At 37.5% G+C, this 17,221-nt stretch overlaps 3 protein-coding genes across 3 annotated transcripts; all 3 read right to left on the bottom strand.

Moving 5' to 3' along the window:
• Nucleotides 1-7,936: 7,936 nt before the first annotated feature.
• On the bottom strand, nucleotides 7,937-11,058 carry LOC141588398 (uncharacterized). Its single transcript, XM_074409842.1, has 5 exons — nucleotides 10,260-11,058; nucleotides 9,866-10,139; nucleotides 8,913-9,165; nucleotides 8,682-8,825; nucleotides 7,937-8,605 (listed from the first exon to the last, which is right to left on the bottom strand). The coding sequence occupies exons 1-5, from the start codon at nucleotides 11,056-11,058 to the stop codon at nucleotides 7,937-7,939; spliced, it is 2,139 nt and encodes a 712-aa protein (XP_074265943.1).
• Nucleotides 11,059-13,749: 2,691 nt separating this feature from the next.
• LOC141588397 (uncharacterized) lies at nucleotides 13,750-14,331 on the bottom strand. The gene has a single exon (XM_074409841.1). It carries the CDS (start codon nucleotides 14,329-14,331, stop codon nucleotides 13,750-13,752), a length of 582 nt encoding a protein of 193 aa, XP_074265942.1.
• A 1,170-nt stretch (nucleotides 14,332-15,501) lies between these two features.
• On the bottom strand, nucleotides 15,502-16,632 carry LOC141588396 (uncharacterized). Its single transcript, XM_074409840.1, has one exon. The coding sequence runs from the start codon at nucleotides 16,630-16,632 to the stop codon at nucleotides 15,502-15,504; it is 1,131 nt and encodes a 376-aa protein (XP_074265941.1).
• Between the last annotated feature and the right edge of the window lie 589 nt (nucleotides 16,633-17,221).

Raw genomic sequence — 17,221 nt, 5'->3', positions numbered from 1 at the left:
AAGCCGTGGTAGCAATGCTTTAATTGTATTAAACAGATTAGTCTTGCGATAGAATTGTATTAGGCAATTTAATTGTTATCGTGTCGAATGAGTGACATACAGGAGACCAATAATTTTAGTTAACCCCGACCTAGATCGAAAGATTGGAAGGGAAGGCTTGCCTAATTACAATAGGGTATTGTGAGAGGGCGAAAGTTAAGTCTGTTTTACGCTCTAGGGCGGTTTAAGGACCGAAAGGTGACGACCATAGCTCTTCTTATCAATAGTCTATTCGCCTTAATATTCCCGATAGTATAAGATCTGATAGCTGCCACGGTGGACCGACTCCTAGCATACTCCCTTTTCTCTTCTTTGTTAATTTCTCTTTTTCAATTCCCTCGCTTTAGTCTCTAGTTAGTTATATCAATTCAAACCCCCACACCGTGACACCCCGACAGACCGAATTAGACGGATAGATAGCAACTTAGCCTCCCTGTGGAGATCGACCCTACTTGCCGCTACTTCTGTTAGCAGTAATCTAGGTATTTTATTTTTGGTGTAGAAACGACCGCATCATCCCCCACTGGCAGGGCTGGTCCAGTGGACAGTCAGTGATTGAGACGGTTGGTTGGTGTGTGTGTGTGTGTGTGTGTGTGTGTGTGTGTGTGACAGTTCAGCTGTCTGTTTGTCTTGTTGTTGTTATCTATATTGATTGTGTGATTAGTACTGACCCCGGTGTTGTTTTGTAAACCTGCGGTGATCCATTCGGGGATGGTGAGCGAGATATTGAGCGGTATAGAGATGATATCTTGGGATAGCCGGGATGGCCACGACATGACGATAGAGTCTTCCGCTGTAGTTTAGTTTTATTTATATTTGATTGAGAACAGTTAGTTTGGAATAATGTATTGTACTTTCGGTTTGGTTTCGAGGATTGTACTTATTCATTAAACTACTTATAATAAATGTTGTTTCTGTTTTGTCTATTTGATTATCATGCCTCGGGCAACCGAGATGGTGATGTCTTCATACCTGAGTGGTCCTGGTAAGGCACTCGGAGTATGGGGGTGTTACAGTTAATGTTAAAATTTAGCTGAACGAATAGACTTGACCTGAAAATTTTGGCAGGCTACTTATAATTTCTAAGGATTAGAGCCATATAAACGGGTGTCATTTGTGACCAGTTTCATGTAGGATTGTGAGTAGTTACTCCTTGCATAGCATGTTCATCAATTTGCACGTATATGAAATTTAATTGCTTTTTGCCTGCACACATTCGGGTTAGTGGTTGGTGTCACATGCAGGGAGGTGCTTACAATTTCCCTTTCTTTCATTTTTACCCATTTAACTCCACATTAGCCAAATTTGCCAGTTGACCCTTAGCTACATTCCAAATTTAGCCTGCCTTGTCAAGCTAGTTTAGTGTATGTTTTTGCGGTATATATTTTATTGTGTCGAGTTTGGCTTGTATCCACTGATTTGGAGTTGGTAATTTATGAGGAAAAAAAAGAATAAAAAAACGTGAAAAAAAAAGAAGAAAAAGAAAAGAATTGAAAAAAAAAAGACGAAAAATGATGAAAGGTAGAAACCGAAAAAAATAGAAAGAAAAAAAGAAAGAAAAAAATGTTGTTTGATGAGACGGTTTCGCTCCTAAGCTTTATTTACATTTATTGAGGAGTATTTTTAGTTCGGTTTGGTGAGTTTTGTGCCAAATGAAGGGCGCATGTGCTTAATTCTATAATTGAGTTGGAAATGGATGTTGTCATATGGTTTTGTTTAGGTACTAGCTTGGCCGCCTATACCTCCACATTCCCATAACATGTTTTGCCTTTTCTTACCCATTGCCTCATTTTGCCATATTTTTGTAAGCCCTCGGCTGTGACATGACCTTGTTGGTTGGAATGTATGTATGGTGATTAGAATTGTTTATCATATCAGTTGCATGCATGTTTATGTGGGTCGTAGTCTAGGTGAGCGACTATATTTCTTTCTCTCTTACATATATATGTTCACCCTTTGCTTCATGAGAGAAGAGTGACCCGTGAGAGTCCATTATTAAAGGTCTTGCAAGGTCGACAATTCATCTATTTTATAAACATCCTATAACTCGTTTGCATTTGACTGCTTTGCTATAAGTGTTAGTTTGCTTGCATTAAATTGGTTTAAGTGGGCATTAGTAGCTAGCTCTGAGTTATCTTTTCCGTTCCATTAGTTTGCATTTAGTTTACTCGAGGACGAATAAAGGTTTGGTTTGGGGAGATTTGATACGTGCATTTTATATAGTCTTTTTAGGTTTTTTTATGCACGTATTTCTATGCTATTATCGTAGTTTTATGCTACGAAATGCCCCGAATTGTCTACTTTGGTTTCTCTTGTATTATTTGCAGGTATGAACCGGAAAGAAGCATAATCAAGCCTAAAACATGTCTCTATGCATGCATTTAGGAGATGAGTTGAGTCGGAGCATGCAAATTACTATTTTGAGATGCGCAAAGAAGTAAGATAGCTAGGCGAGCAAAAGAAGAACTTCAAATTACTAGTGCCTAATTTGAAGAGCCATATCTAAAGTTGTACAACAGATTTTGAGGTGATTCTAATTGCAGATGAGATATTGTCCTCTTAGCTTTCCAACGCCACTGGAATCGTCCTGTTTTCCCAAGTAACGAAGAAATGGCAGCTGTTTGAAGTTCAGTGCGCGAAGTAGGAATTGTGCGCTGAAAAATACTCGATCGAGCACAATTGTGTTCGATCGACTCCTTTTTCTACTCGATCGAGTGGTTGCATTTTAGGGTTTACTCGATCGAGTATTTATTTCACTCGATCGAGTGGTTTGAGCTTCATTTTGCTCGATCGAGTGGTTTAAAATCACTCGATCGAGTGGTTTGCTATTGGGCTCGGGCTTTTTAGTCTTATTTCGCTATTAGGTCAAATAAAATCCTATTTCTTATAAATAGGAAAGGAGAAGACGTCACTTAGGATCACTTATCATACAATACATTACTTTTTCTTCTTTTATCTGTTAGACAGTGTTTCCTCTTTATTTTCCGGACAATATTCTGTAACATTCTCTTTCCCTTTTACTCTCTTTATTTAATGCTTATTATTATTCTTTCCTTTGTTCTTGTTCTTTCTTTATTTATGTCTAGCTAATTATCCTGCTAGGATTTAGGGTAGTCAATTTACAGATGTTAATTGCTAATTAGGTTTATAGATCGTCTATTTTGGCTATGTCTATGTTGTTAATCGCTACAATTAATTGTTCTGTCTAATTGAGTCGACGCAATTAGTCATTTTATCGTAGTAAACCTTGACCTGGACCGGAAGATTGGAAAGGGTGAGCCTCGTAGCGAACATTAGAGCACCGTAATGAGTGCGGAAGCTAAGCTATTTATGCTATAGGGCGAATTGAGACCGGAAGGAGATATTCATTGCCCCTTAGATCGACACATTGACCAATTTGTGACCTTAACTGCGATTGATTGACGTTCATTGATGACCCGACATCCTAGTTCCTTCTTTTTCCTGTTAATTTCTCTTATCCCTTTTCTCTCGCCTTTATCTTATTAGTTTAGTAAAAACATTTCAAACCCCCCATCTTGTGACCGTAGACAGACCGAATTAACAAGTAGATAGTGACCGCCTCCCTGTGGAGATCGACCCTACTTACCGCTGACTTCTGTTAGTAGTACTTAGGTATTTATTTTTGGTACTGAAACGACGGTATCAACATTCCTCACATAGTCTCGCTAAGGTTATGTTCTTTTGTACTGAAACGGATTTGATCTGAACTGAACTTATAGAATCTGAACTGAATTGAACTGAACTGAACTTATAGGATCTGAACTGAACTTAACTTATAGGATCTAAACTGGACTGAACTTATTGGATCTGAACTGAACTTATAGGATCTGAATTGAACTGATCCTATAGGATCCGAACTGAACTTATAGGATCCGAATTTAAATTAATAAATATTATTATTATTAATTTTTTTTTGTGCAGGAAAGCAGGATCAATATATTAAGATAAAAAGTTTTTTCGTACAACATCCTAGATTACCTACAAGGGAGCCAGAATAACCACCTTATAAACAAAACAACCAAAAGGAAAACCAATCCAAGAGTTACAGTACCATTTTAAAGGGAAGATAACCTAAGAAGGACCAAAACCTTGATCTTTCGAATAATAGTGACAGGTGTAGGTTGTATGCCTTTGAAGATGCGCTTGTTCCTTTCTTGCCATACGAGATAGAGAGCACACATCAAAGCACATCTACCCTGCTTCTAAATCAACCCTTGTCCACGGTTATACACCTTGAACCAGTGGAAAATTTGAGGAAGATAAGGAGCAGGAGAAACCTTGAGCCACATAGCTATGGCTTGCCAAATTGCAGCAGAATAGGGACACTCAAAGAAGTGGTGTGAGTGGGTTTCAAGGCTAGATTCACATAAAACACACCTATTCACTATGACCAAACCTCTACTACATAGAGCATCAACAGTGGGCAGCCTATTCTGAGCAGCCAAAAGACCAATCACCTTATGCTTAGGATAGCAAAAAGAATCCCAAAAAGTTTTACTTTGAATAAATGGTGCCCCCTTAGCACGAATCATCTCATAAAATTGAGCCTTGTAATCATCCTGGAATAAAAATACCCATGCTTGCTCTGGATCCCCTCCAAAGTCTTGGACCAACAAGTTTCGTAATGCTACTCCAGAACCATGAGTAGGACGTAGTAAGTTAAAATTCCCAAAGATCAGTGCCCTTGAGAATATATGCCTCATCTCACTAAACCCAGTTCGTCTCTGAATGAGTGATGAGTTTCTTAAGTCAAGACAGCATTTGGGACTTATTCCACCTAAGAACTTCCTTAATATCAACCAGACCTTCCTCACGAGGGAGACAAAAACTATCCCAACTCTTGAAAACATGTTTACACTGGCTAGGCTCAATGCCCCAAAGAAAGTCCTTACACAATTTGTTAAGTTTCTTTGCAATACCCTTAGGATGAAGTAGACTAGAACCCTAAAAATTTCCCAGACAAAAAATGACAGAATTTATAAGTTGGATTCTAGCGGCATAGCTTAGAAGATTAGAAGCCCAATGACTCACCAGTCTCCTTATTTCCCTTTCTTTCATTTTTACCCATTTAACTCCACATTAGCCAAATTTGCCAGTTGACCCTTAGCTACATTCCAAATTTAGCCTGCCTTGTCAAGCTAGTTTAGTGTATGTTTTTGCGGTATATATTTTATTGTGCCGAGTTTGGCTTGTATCCACTGATTTGGAGTTGGTAATTTATGAGGAAAAAAAAGAATAAAAAAACGTGAAAAAGAAAAAGAAAAGAATTGAATAAAAAAAGACGAAAAATGATGAAAGGTAGAAACCGAAAAAAATAGAAAGAAAAAAAAAAGAAAGAAAAAGATGTTGTTTGATGAGACGGTTTCACTCCTAAGCTTTATTTACATTTATTGAGGAGTATTTTTAGTTCGGTTAGGTGAGTTTTGTGCCAAATGAAGGGCGCATGTGCTTAATTCTATAATTGAGTTGGAAATGGATGTTGTCATATGGTTTTGTTTAGGTACTAGCTTGGCCGCCTATACCTCCACATTCTCATAACATGTTTTGCCTTTTCTTACCCATTGCTTCATTTTGCCATATTTTTGTAAGCCCTCGGCTGTGACATTACCTTGTTGGTTGGAATGTATGTATGGTGATTAGAATTGTCTATCATATCAGTTGCATGCATGTTTATGTGGGTCGTAGTCTAGGTGAGCGACTATATTTCTTTCTCCCTTACATATATATGTTCACCCTTTGCTTCATGAGAGAAGAGTGACCCGTGAGAGTCCATTATTAAAGGTCTTGCAAGGTCGACAATTCATCTATTTTATAAACATCCTATAACTCGTTTGCATTTGACTGCTTTGCTATAAGTGTTAGTTTGCTTCCATTAAATTGGTTTAAGTGGGCATTAGTAGCTAGGTCTGAGTTATCTTTTCCGTTCCATTAGTTTGCATTTAGTTTACTCGCGGACGAGTAAAGGTTTGGTTTGGGGAGATTTGATACGTGCATTTTATATAGTCTTTTTAGGTCTTTTTATGCACGTATTTCTATGCTATTATCGTAGTTTTATGCTACGAAATGCCCCGAATTGTTTACTTTGGTTTCTCTTGTATTATTTGCAGGTATGAACCGGAAAGAAGCATAATCAAGCCTAAAACATGTCTCTATGCATGCATTTAGGAGATGAGTTGAGTCGGAGCTAGCAAACTACTATTTTGAGATGCGCAAAGAAGTAAGATAGCTAGGCGAGCAAAGGAAGAACTTCAAATTACTAGTGCCTACTTTGAAGAGCCATATATAAAGTTCTACAACTGATTTTGAGGTGATTCTAATTGCAGATGAGATATTGTCCTCTTAGCTTTCCAACGCCACTGGAATCGTCCTGTTTTCCCAAGTAACGAAGAAATGGCAGCCGTTTGAAGTTCAGTGCGCGAAGTAGGAATTGTGCGCTGGAAAATACTCGATCGAGTACAATTGTGTTCGATCGACTCCTTTTTCTACTCGATCGAGTGGTTGCATTTTAAAGTTTACTCGATCGAGTATTTATTTCACTCGATCGAGTGGTTTGAGCTTCATTTTGCTCGATCGAGTGGTTTAAAATAACTCGATCGAGTGGTTTGCTATTGGGCTCGTGCTTTTTAGTCTTATTTCGCTATTTGGTCAAATAAAATCCTATTTCTTATAAATAGGAAAGGAGAAGACGTCACTTAGGATCACTTATCATACAATACATTACTTTTTCTTCTTTTATCTGTTAGACACTGTTTCCTCTCTATTTTCCGGACAATATTCTGTAACTTTCTCTTTCCCTTTTACTCTCTTTATTTAATGCTTATTATTATTCTTTCCTTTGTTCATGTTCTTTCTTTATTTATGTCTAGCTAATTATCCTGCTAGGATTTAGGGTAGTCAATGGACAGATGTTAATTACTAATTAGGTTTATAGATCGTCTATTGTGGCTATGTCTATGTTGTTAATCGCTACAATTAATTGTTTCTGTTTAATTGAGTCGACGCAATTAGTCATTTTATCGTAGTAAACCTTGACCTGGACCGGAAGGTTGGAAAGGGTGAGCCTCGTAGCGAACATTAGAGCACCGTAATGAGTGCGGAAGCTAAGCTATTTGTGCTTTAGGGCGAATTGAGACCGGAAGGAGATATTCATTGCCCCTTAGATCGACACATTGACCAATTTGTGACCTTAACTGCGATTGATTGACGTTCATTGATGACCCGACATCCTAGTTCCCTCTTTTTCCTGTTAATTTCTCTTATCCCTTTTCTCTTGCCTTTATCTTATTAGTTTAGTCAAAACATTTCAAACCCCCCCCATTTTGTGATCGTAGACAGACCGAATTGACAAGTAGATAGTGACCGCCTCCCTGTGGAGATCGACCCTACTTACCGCTGACTTCTGTTAGTAGTGCTTAGGTATTTATTTTTGGTACTGAAACGACGGTATCAACATTCCTCACATAGTCTCGCTAAGGTCATGTTCTTTTGTACTGAAACGGATTTGATCTGAACTGAACTTATAGAATCTGAACTGAATTTAACTGAACTGAACTTATAGGATCTGAACTGAACTTAACTTATAGGATCTGAACTGGACTGAACTTATTGGATCTGAACTGAACTTATAGGATCTGAACTGAACTGATCCTATAGGATCTGAACTGAACTTATAGGATCCGAATTTAAATTAACTTCAATTAATTTAACTTAAATATTATTATTATTAATTTTTTTTTGTGCAGGAAAGCAGGATCAATATATTAAGATAAAAAGTTTTTTCGTACAACATCCTAGATTACCTACAAGGGAGCCAGAATAACCACCTTATAAACAAAACAACCAAAAGGAAAACCAATCCAAGAGTTACAGTACCATTTTAAAGGGAAGATAACCTAAGAAGGACCAAAACCTTGATCTTTCGAATAATAGTGACAGGTGTAGGTTGTATGCCTTTGAAGATGCGCTTGTTCCTTTCTTGCCATACGAGATAGAGAGCACACATCAAAGCACATCTACCCTGCTTCTTAATCAACCCTTGTCCACGGTTATACACCTTGAACCAGTGGAAAATCTGAGGAAGACAAGGAGCAGGAGAAACCTTGAGCCACATAGCTATGGCTTGCCAAATTGCAGCAGAATAGGGACACTCAAAGAAGAGGTGTGAGTGGGTTTCAAGGCTAGATTCACATAAAACACACCTATTCACTATGACCAAACCTCTACTACATAGAGCATCAACAGTGGGCAGCCTATTCTGAGCAGTCAAAAGACCAATCACCTTATGCTTAGGATAGCAAAAAGAATCCCAAAAAGTTTTACTTTGAATAAATGGTGCCCCCTTAGCACGAATCATCTCATAAAATTGAGCCTTGTAATCATCCTGGAATAATAATACCCATGCTTGCTCTGGATCCCCTCCAAAGTCTTGGACCAACAAGTCTCGTAATGCTACTCCAGAACCATGAGTAGGACGTAGTAAGTTAAAATTCCCAAAGATCAGTGCCCTTGAGAATATATGCCTCATCTCACTGAACCCAGTTCGTCTCTGAATGAGTGATGAGTTTCTTAAGTCAAGACAGCATTTGGGACTTATTCCACCTAAGAACTTCCTTAATATCAACCAGACCTTCCTCACGAGGGCGACAAAAACTATCCCAACTCTTGAAAACATGTTTACACTGGCTAGGCTCAATGCCCCAAAGAAAGTCCTTACACAATTTGTTAAGTTTCTTTGCAATACCCTTAGGAAGAAGTACACTAGAACCCTAAAAATTTCTCAGACAAAAAATGACAGAATTTATAAGTTGGATTCTACCGGCATAGCTTAGAAGATTAGAAGTCCAATGACTCACCAGTCTCCTTATTTTGTCCAGCAGAGAAGCGAACATAGGGTAAGTAAGCCGAGAGCTAAATAAGCGGATACCCAAATGCTTGACAGGAAAATTCCCTTCCACATACCCGCTTGAAGATAGAATATGAGCCTTCAAATGAGCAGGAACTCCCCTAAAATACAAGCTAGTTTTCATTGGGTTTGCTTTCCATCCAGAATAAGCAGCAAAACAGGAAAGACAATCATTAATATCCTGGATAGAGGGCAGGTCTCCTCTAGTAAAGACCAAGAGATTGTCAGCAAAAATCAAATGTGTAAGATTAATCTTCACACATTTGGGATGATAAGAAAAGCCAGGAGCATTAGGTCACTGTCTCAGCAGGCGAAAGAGAACTTCCATACAAAGTGTGAACAAATAGAGAGAAAGGGGGTCACCCTGTCTTAAACCCCCTCCGACCAGGAAAGAACCCTTCAGTTGTGCCATTAATATTAAGAGAAAAATGAGAGGTTGTAATACATGCCAAAACCCACTTAATAAACAAAGGAGGAAAACAAAATAACCTCAAACAATTTGCTAGGAAGACCCAATTCACTGAGTGAAAGGCCTTCCTAATATCATTCTTCAAGATACATCTAGGTGAGATGAGGCTTCTGTTATACTTGAAGGCCATTTCATGTGCGAGCATAGAATTTTCAAACAAGTCGCCCCTCTCCATGAAAGCAGCATGTTCTAAACCGATATATTTCCCAGCATAGGTTTCATTCTGTTAGCCTATATCTTACTCACATTTTTATATAACACCGCGCAACAAGATATTTGTCAGAACTCAGTGACAGATTTAGGAGAGTCCCCTTTAGGAATCAAAGCAATAACTGTATAGTTTGCAGCACAAGGCATAGATCCCTTAGCAAAAAAATTCCATTACAGCAGCACTGAACTCATGACCTATGATATCCTATGAATCCTTAAAGAACCCATAGGAATAACCATCAATACCAGGACTTTTATCCCTATGAATAGCAAAAAGAGCAGCTTCTATCTCAAGATGAGTGACAGGAGCAACCAAATGTTCAGTAGATGTAAGAGTATTATGAGCAAAGAGGGCCGCAAGGAGAGGAGTAACAGCTTTAGAAGTACCCAAGATATCTCTATAATACCCCAAGAAAGCCTGAGCAACCTGAGCATGGCTTTGACAGAGAGTGCCATTCACATCCTCAATAACCCCAATAGTGTTCCCAATAGTTCTAGCTTTAATATGAGCATATAAATATTTAGTGTTGAGGTCACTGAGTTGCAAATGTTAAAGCTTAGCTTTTTGAGAAAGGACCCTCATCTCAGCTTGCTTTAATTTGTGATATTCAAAAAGACACTTTTTCTCCTGTGCAAGAAGAAGAGTGTTCAGAGGAGAAGCCTGCATCTGCAATTGGCAGTCAACAAGTTTATTTTTAGCTTCCTCTACACGTTGTAATAGGCCTGAAAATTCAGGGCAGTGAAGAGATTTAAGACCCTTCTTCAAATTCCTATGTTTACATAACAGAGAGTAAATTTTCCGTCCATGTGTGGGGAGCTGCCAACCCTGAGTGACACAGGCATGAAAATCAGGAGAGAGAGCCCAACAATTAAGATAACGAAAAGGCCTGACATAATGAGTTGAAGTGGAGTTGATACTCAAAAGAATAGAGGAGTGATCAGAGACCCTAGCAGGAAGAAAAACCACAGTAGAAATAGAAATATAAGTGTACCAGGCAGCATTCACCAAAGCCCTATCAAGCTTAGACCACTTAGGAGAGGCCCCTTGCTTGTTATGCCATGTAAAAAGACCACCAGTATAGGGGTGGTCAGCCAGATTACTAGCAGCCAAACAATCCTTAAACTCAATAATCTCCCTTTGATGGAGAATACAACCTAGAGTCTCTTTCGCAACCAAAGACACATTAAAATCACCTAGGCATGCCCAAGGGATTTGGTGCCCCATGGAAAAATATCGTAATCTATCCCATAAAACAAGCCTGTCCACAGCCCTATTTTGAGCATAAACAAACGAAACCAAAATACATTTATGAGCAAGAAGATGAGTGACAAGACAATGCATATATTGTGCACCCTCCTCAAGAAGTTGAACGTTACCTGAACCAGGATTCCACATAATCCATATTCTCCCTCCCATATAAGAACCATAATTGCTAAGTAAAGAAAATTTCCAAAACTTTTTTCGATGAATAGCCTGAGCATACCTAGATTTGATATGAGTTTCAAGGATGGCACCACAATCTACTTTACGTTTTAACAAGAAGCCTAAATCTCCTGCTGTTTTAGAGGATCGTTCATATCCCTCACATTCCAGGAGGAAATGATCATTGGGGCGAGAGAGGGGGTGAATACCCACTAGGCTCTAACTCCACCAGAACTGTCTCGTGATCAACTCCCTAATGTACTGTAACATATTATTATTATTATTATTATTATTATTATTATTATTATTATTATTATTATTATTATTACTATTATTATTATTACTATTATTATTATTATTACTATTATTATTATTATTACTATTACTATTATTACTATTACTATTATTACTATTATTATTATTATTATTATTATTATTATTATTATTATTATTATTTTTGAATAAAATGATGCGCACAACTTTCATTAAAAGAAAAAGAAAAGTTTACATGAAATTGGTGGAGAGCCGAGAGACAATCTGGGCTCCCACACCCTTAGCAACAGCAAAGCTAAGTCTAGTAAAAATGTAAGCGGCCACCCGAGCCCCCGCATCCTGAGATACCGAGAATTTCTGGATCCACTTGAGTAAGGCAACAACATTATTATTATTATTATTATTATTGTTGTTATTATTACTATTATTATTATTATTATTATTATTATTATTATTATTATTATCATCATCATCATCATCATCATCATCATCATCATCATCATCATCATCATCATCGCTGCGTCTTCGCCGCGTCTTTCGCCGCCGCCGCCGCCGCCGTCGTCATCGTCGCCGCGTCGTCGTCGTCGTCGTCGTCGTCGTCGTCGTTGTCGTTGTCGTTGTCGTTGTTGTTGTTGTTGTTGTTGTTTTTAGTATTATTTATTGTTTTTGTTGTTATTTTTACTATTATTTTTTTTATAAAACGCAACTTTTTTTTATTATTATTATAAAAATAAACGCAAACATTTATTGAGATTAAACAAACTTTTTTACAAGAAAAAATTAGTGGGCAGTCAAGAGAGAACATTGGTAAGAAAATATATTCTAAAACACAATGTAAGATAATAATATTTTTCCGCCAAATATACATTGGTTTGTGCATACATTTTACTATGGTTACATTACGATAAAAAATAATGAGAAGAGTGAAAATTTTATTTTAAAAATAATAATGAATATAAGTATCGAATAATTAATAATATCAAATATTTTTGCGTCGGTTTTTAAAAAATAATACTCTGTATATAACTTTTCTAAACTGAATTTATAGGACCTGAACTTATAAGATCTGAACTGAACTGAACTTATAAAATCTGAACTGAACTGAACTTATAGGATATAAACTGAACTTATAGGATCTGAATGAAACTAAACTTATAGGATCTGAACTGAACTTATAGGCTCTGATTTTAACTGAATTGAACTTATAGGATCTGAAATGAACTTAAATTAAGTGACTTTAAGTCCAAAAAAAACAAAGCCTAATTGTTGTAGTTGTTTTGGTTGTGTGTGTTGATCTCTCTTCGGGGCCGTGTACCTCGTTATATAGGTCTTTCCATCTTGAATTAATTATTTCTAATTGCATTTATTAGTGAGTGGTCGTTAAATAACTGTTGATCAACCACTTTCTTCCGTTCAAGTACTCATTCTCTTTTCTACAACTTACGCTTGTTCTTTGGCCTAGTCCACCTCATACTTCAAATATCTCATTGAGCCTACTATTTAGTCTTTAAATCGGGATCACATACTATTGATTTAATAAATTAGTTACTTAATTAGCACTAATCAACATAGTCGCGGTTTTTTTTAAGGATATTCCTGTGAAAATCGGGTTTTTTCATTACATCTTATTTTTTTCCTCTATCTCACTTTTATTGCCCCATTTCCATTTTGAGATAATTTAAGAAAAAGAAGATGATAAAATCAATCCTATTTCTTGAGCTAAAGAGAATGGAGACAATATCGTTAAGATGAAGATGGTGGTAACTAATTATTTCAGGATAATATTGAGGGTTTAAAACTTTTCCTCGGTTGATTTAGAAAGGAGAAAATAATTGTGGTATAAAATTTGAATGAAAACGGACAATAAACCGGGTTGTCATTGACGTTTTATAACGAATCGTCGACGGTTTAAAAAACAGACACTCATACCCTTACTTCTATTCTCTCTATCTCTCTCCTCTCTCAATCAAAATCCAAACCACAAAAACATCAACAATTTCGTTTAACCACCGTTGATGATGAGGACCACCGCACCATCATACCGCCAATGTCAGTACCACCCCCACCATCACCGTCGTCAAAGATCTTGCCGACTGTGACACCGAACAAACCACCAAATTCCAGTAAGTCTCCTTCCTCTTTTGCATTCTATTCGGTTTTGATTGTTTAGTTTATGATTGTATTTTGCTTTATTGTTGTATTTGATTAGATGTAGATTGAGATTGATTAATTGATACAAACGACATTACTTTGATAATACGTTGACATTAATCATAGACCACCAAAACAACATTAATTTACATGAACACTATTTTTTTTTTGGTAAAATGTAAGCTTTGATTAATCAAATAGGATAGTACAAGAAGACACTTCATCAACTAATAGTCATTACAAGAGACTAAATCCTTACATTTATACATTGATACCTAGGCTAGTCACCCAATTAACTCCAGACTGCTGAACAAGTGAAGAGAACTTCTGCTGAATTCGCAGTTGAGCCATCTTCTGAATTTCTGAAGCAAGCAACTCTGGTCTTCTAATCTTCATTTCAACCCTGCAGGTATTCCTTTCCATCCAGAGGACATACCAACAAGAAAGTCTTACCACTCTGCAAACTTTCCTCCTGACAATAGGACAATGTCCAGGAGGCGTTTGAAGCCTCATTTGTAACCAGTGCTCAAGAAACTTTATCACCAGTTTACTATATGCACAATCAGGGAAGAGATGAGCAAGAGTTTCTGGTTCTATGTCACACATCACACAACTATTGCTGCCACTAATCCCAAGATGAAACAACTTATCCCTAGTATTTAAGGCTTGCCTATTAATAAGCCAACCAATTACACTATGCTTGGGAATTGTCCAGCTATCCCATACATCCTTGTACCAAGGCACAGGGGGGTGTGATCCCTTTAGCCATTGATAACCTGCCCGAATAGAGTAACCCCTGACATCAGAGATCCATTCGTTACCCTGGTACCCAGTAGCTAACATACCTTTAACCTTACATATATTCCTCCAGTTTCAGTTTAAGTCTGGTGGAGGTGAGTATGAAGACCAATCAGCACCCTTCATATAAATATGATCAACCCAAAGCACCCATAAACGATCAGCTTTTGTATAAATCCAGTTCACCAACTTTCCAACAGTAGCAATATTCCACACCCCTACATTCTTAATACCCAAACCACCCTCCTTTTTGATGTAGCAGACACTGTCCCAGGCAACCAGAGGGGTCCTCTATTACACAGCATCCTCATTCCACAAGAAATTACGACAGAGAGCTTCAATTCTTTTTATAACACATTTTGGCAAAAGGAAAATAGAGCACCAATAATTGGGTAAGGTGTTAAACACAAAATTAATTAAGATAAGCCTTCCATCATAACTCAGTTTCCTTGCTCCTATTCCCCTAATTTTAGCCACAATTCTCTCCACAAGGATATTACAGTCATGCCTAGTTAATCTTCCAGCCTGAATTGGCACTCCTAAATATATAAAGGGTAGCACACCCTCCTGGAAACCAGAGATAAAAGTAATATCCTATCTCAGAACCTCTGTCACACCATTAAACACCACTTCAGATTTTGTTGCATTCACCTTAAGCCCAGAGGAAGCAGTAAAGGTAAACAGTACCCTCAAAATAAGCATAATAGACTGATGATCTCCTTTACAAAACATGAGGAGATCATCAGCAAAAAGCAGATGTGTCAGCTTTAAGGAATTACATAGAGGGTGAAATCTAAAGTGCCATAGCCCCACAACATAATTCTTCACTCTGGACAAATATTCCATGGAAATACAAAAAAGAAGGGGAGTGATAGGGTCTCCTTGTCTCAAACCCCTCCTTCCTTCAAAAAATCCAAAGTGAGTCTCATTTAAGTTCAAAGTATAAGAGGGGGTAGAAACACACAACATAATCAGATGTCTAAACCGTTCAAGAAACTTCAAAGCATCTAGCATCTGTTCAAGAAACCCCCATTCAATAGAGTCATAGGCTTTCTGAAGATCTTGCTTGAACATACAACGAGGAGAAGCTGCCCTTCTGTTATACATTCTAACCAAATCTTGGCAAATTAGGATATTTTCTAGAATGCTCCTACCTTTGACAAAAGTTCCTTGATTCTAGCTTATAATATCAGGCAACAACAAAGCCAACCTAGTTCACAAAAGTTTGGAAATAACTTTATAAAGTACAATACAGCAAGAGATTGGCCTGTAATGCACTACATTAGTTGGCCTATCAATTTTTGGAATCAGGGTGATGACAGTTGCATTGACCTGAGTGAGCAACTGCCCAGAATCAAAGAAATTAATAATAGCAGCACAAACCTCTTCCGCAACTACATCCCAAGAATCTTTATAAAATTGGCTATTATAGCCATCAGGACTAGGTGATTTGCAACTTGGAATGCTGAACAGACAAGCTTTAACCTCTGCACTAGTAATAGGTTTTGCCAGAATAGACCAATGATCCTCAGAACAACATGGACCCCTTCTAACCACATCAAAATTCACAGGATCAGTGGGAGTGTGAGTACCTAACAGATGTTGATAATAGTCTAAGAAAGCAGACTGAATAGTAGTTCCCTCAGTACACAGAACCCCCTGCTTATCCTCAATCTGGAAAACCTTATTCGACATAATCCTGTTCTTAATTGCACGATGAAAATAGGAAGTGTTCAGATCCCCTTCCAGTGACCACTGTAACTTGGCCTTCTGAGTAAGAAAGCTATCCATAGCTCTTATGAGTCCCTTTAACTCAACAGACAAGTCAAGCTCCTGTTGAATCAAGTCAATGTCCCTAGGATTATGAACTAATTTCTCTTGGATCTCCTCCAACACCTTACTAGCAATGGTAGTGTTGTTCTCTATATCAGAGAAACAAGTTGTATTCAGCTTCTTAAGGACAGGTTTTAAAGCTTTCAGTTTATTCACAATAGAAAACATCTTAGTGCCTTTATACTTCTGCTTCCATATACTTTCAACCTGAGCCTTGAAGGAGCCAGCAACACTCCACATGTTAAAATACTTAAAGCTTCTTCTTCCATCAAACTCAGCTTTCCTATTCACCACAGTGCAAGAACAATGATCAAATAAACCCTCAGGGTGAAAATGAGCCATATAATCTCCAAATTCATCAAGCCATTCTTGATTGCCCATTGCTCTATCTAACCTACTATATACTCTAGCATTTGGTTCCTGCTTATTAGACCAAGTATATAGAGCACCAGTAACACTTATATCCTCCACATAATGATACACATTCCTGAATATGCTCCATTTCTGCTTCATTAGTGCTACAACCCAGTCTCTAAATAGGAGATAAAACAGCATTAAAGTCTCCCAACCATAACCAAGGTGACACACAAGTCTGAGACTGTTGTTTCAGAAAATTCCACAAGGCAATTCTATCATTCAACTCATTGAAAGCATAAATCATTGTAAGATAAAACTTTTTATTTTCAACCCTAGAGTGTACATGCATATGAATGTGTTGTGCTCTATAAGAAATAAACTGCATATCAAAGATATTTAGTTTCCATAACACCCAAATTCTACTACCCTTATGCCAGCTACAGTTAGTGGTAATACTCCAACCATCACAAAGAGAGGTATTTTTTTTTAAGAAGATTATTAGGTTTGATCTTTGTTTCAATAAGACCAAACAAACCAACCCCATGATTGTGCATAAACCATTTAACCACTTTCTGTTTATTCAGGTCATTTAGACCCCTAACATTCCAAAAACCTATGTTATGCATTGATAAGATTTTCAGGAGGATCCTTCCCACTTTCACCAACTATCCCAATAGGAGTATTTGCCACCAGAACATCTATAAAAGTGTGTTTAGAGAATTTATCAGATAACCTAACCCCCACA

The sequence above is a fragment of the Silene latifolia genome, chromosome 6 (genome assembly GCF_048544455.1).
Source record: "Silene latifolia isolate original U9 population chromosome 6, ASM4854445v1, whole genome shotgun sequence".
Taxonomy (NCBI): Eukaryota; Viridiplantae; Streptophyta; class Magnoliopsida; order Caryophyllales; family Caryophyllaceae; genus Silene; species Silene latifolia.
Note: the sequence above shows the minus strand (reverse complement) of the source record. Positions and strands in the feature narration are given on the sequence as shown.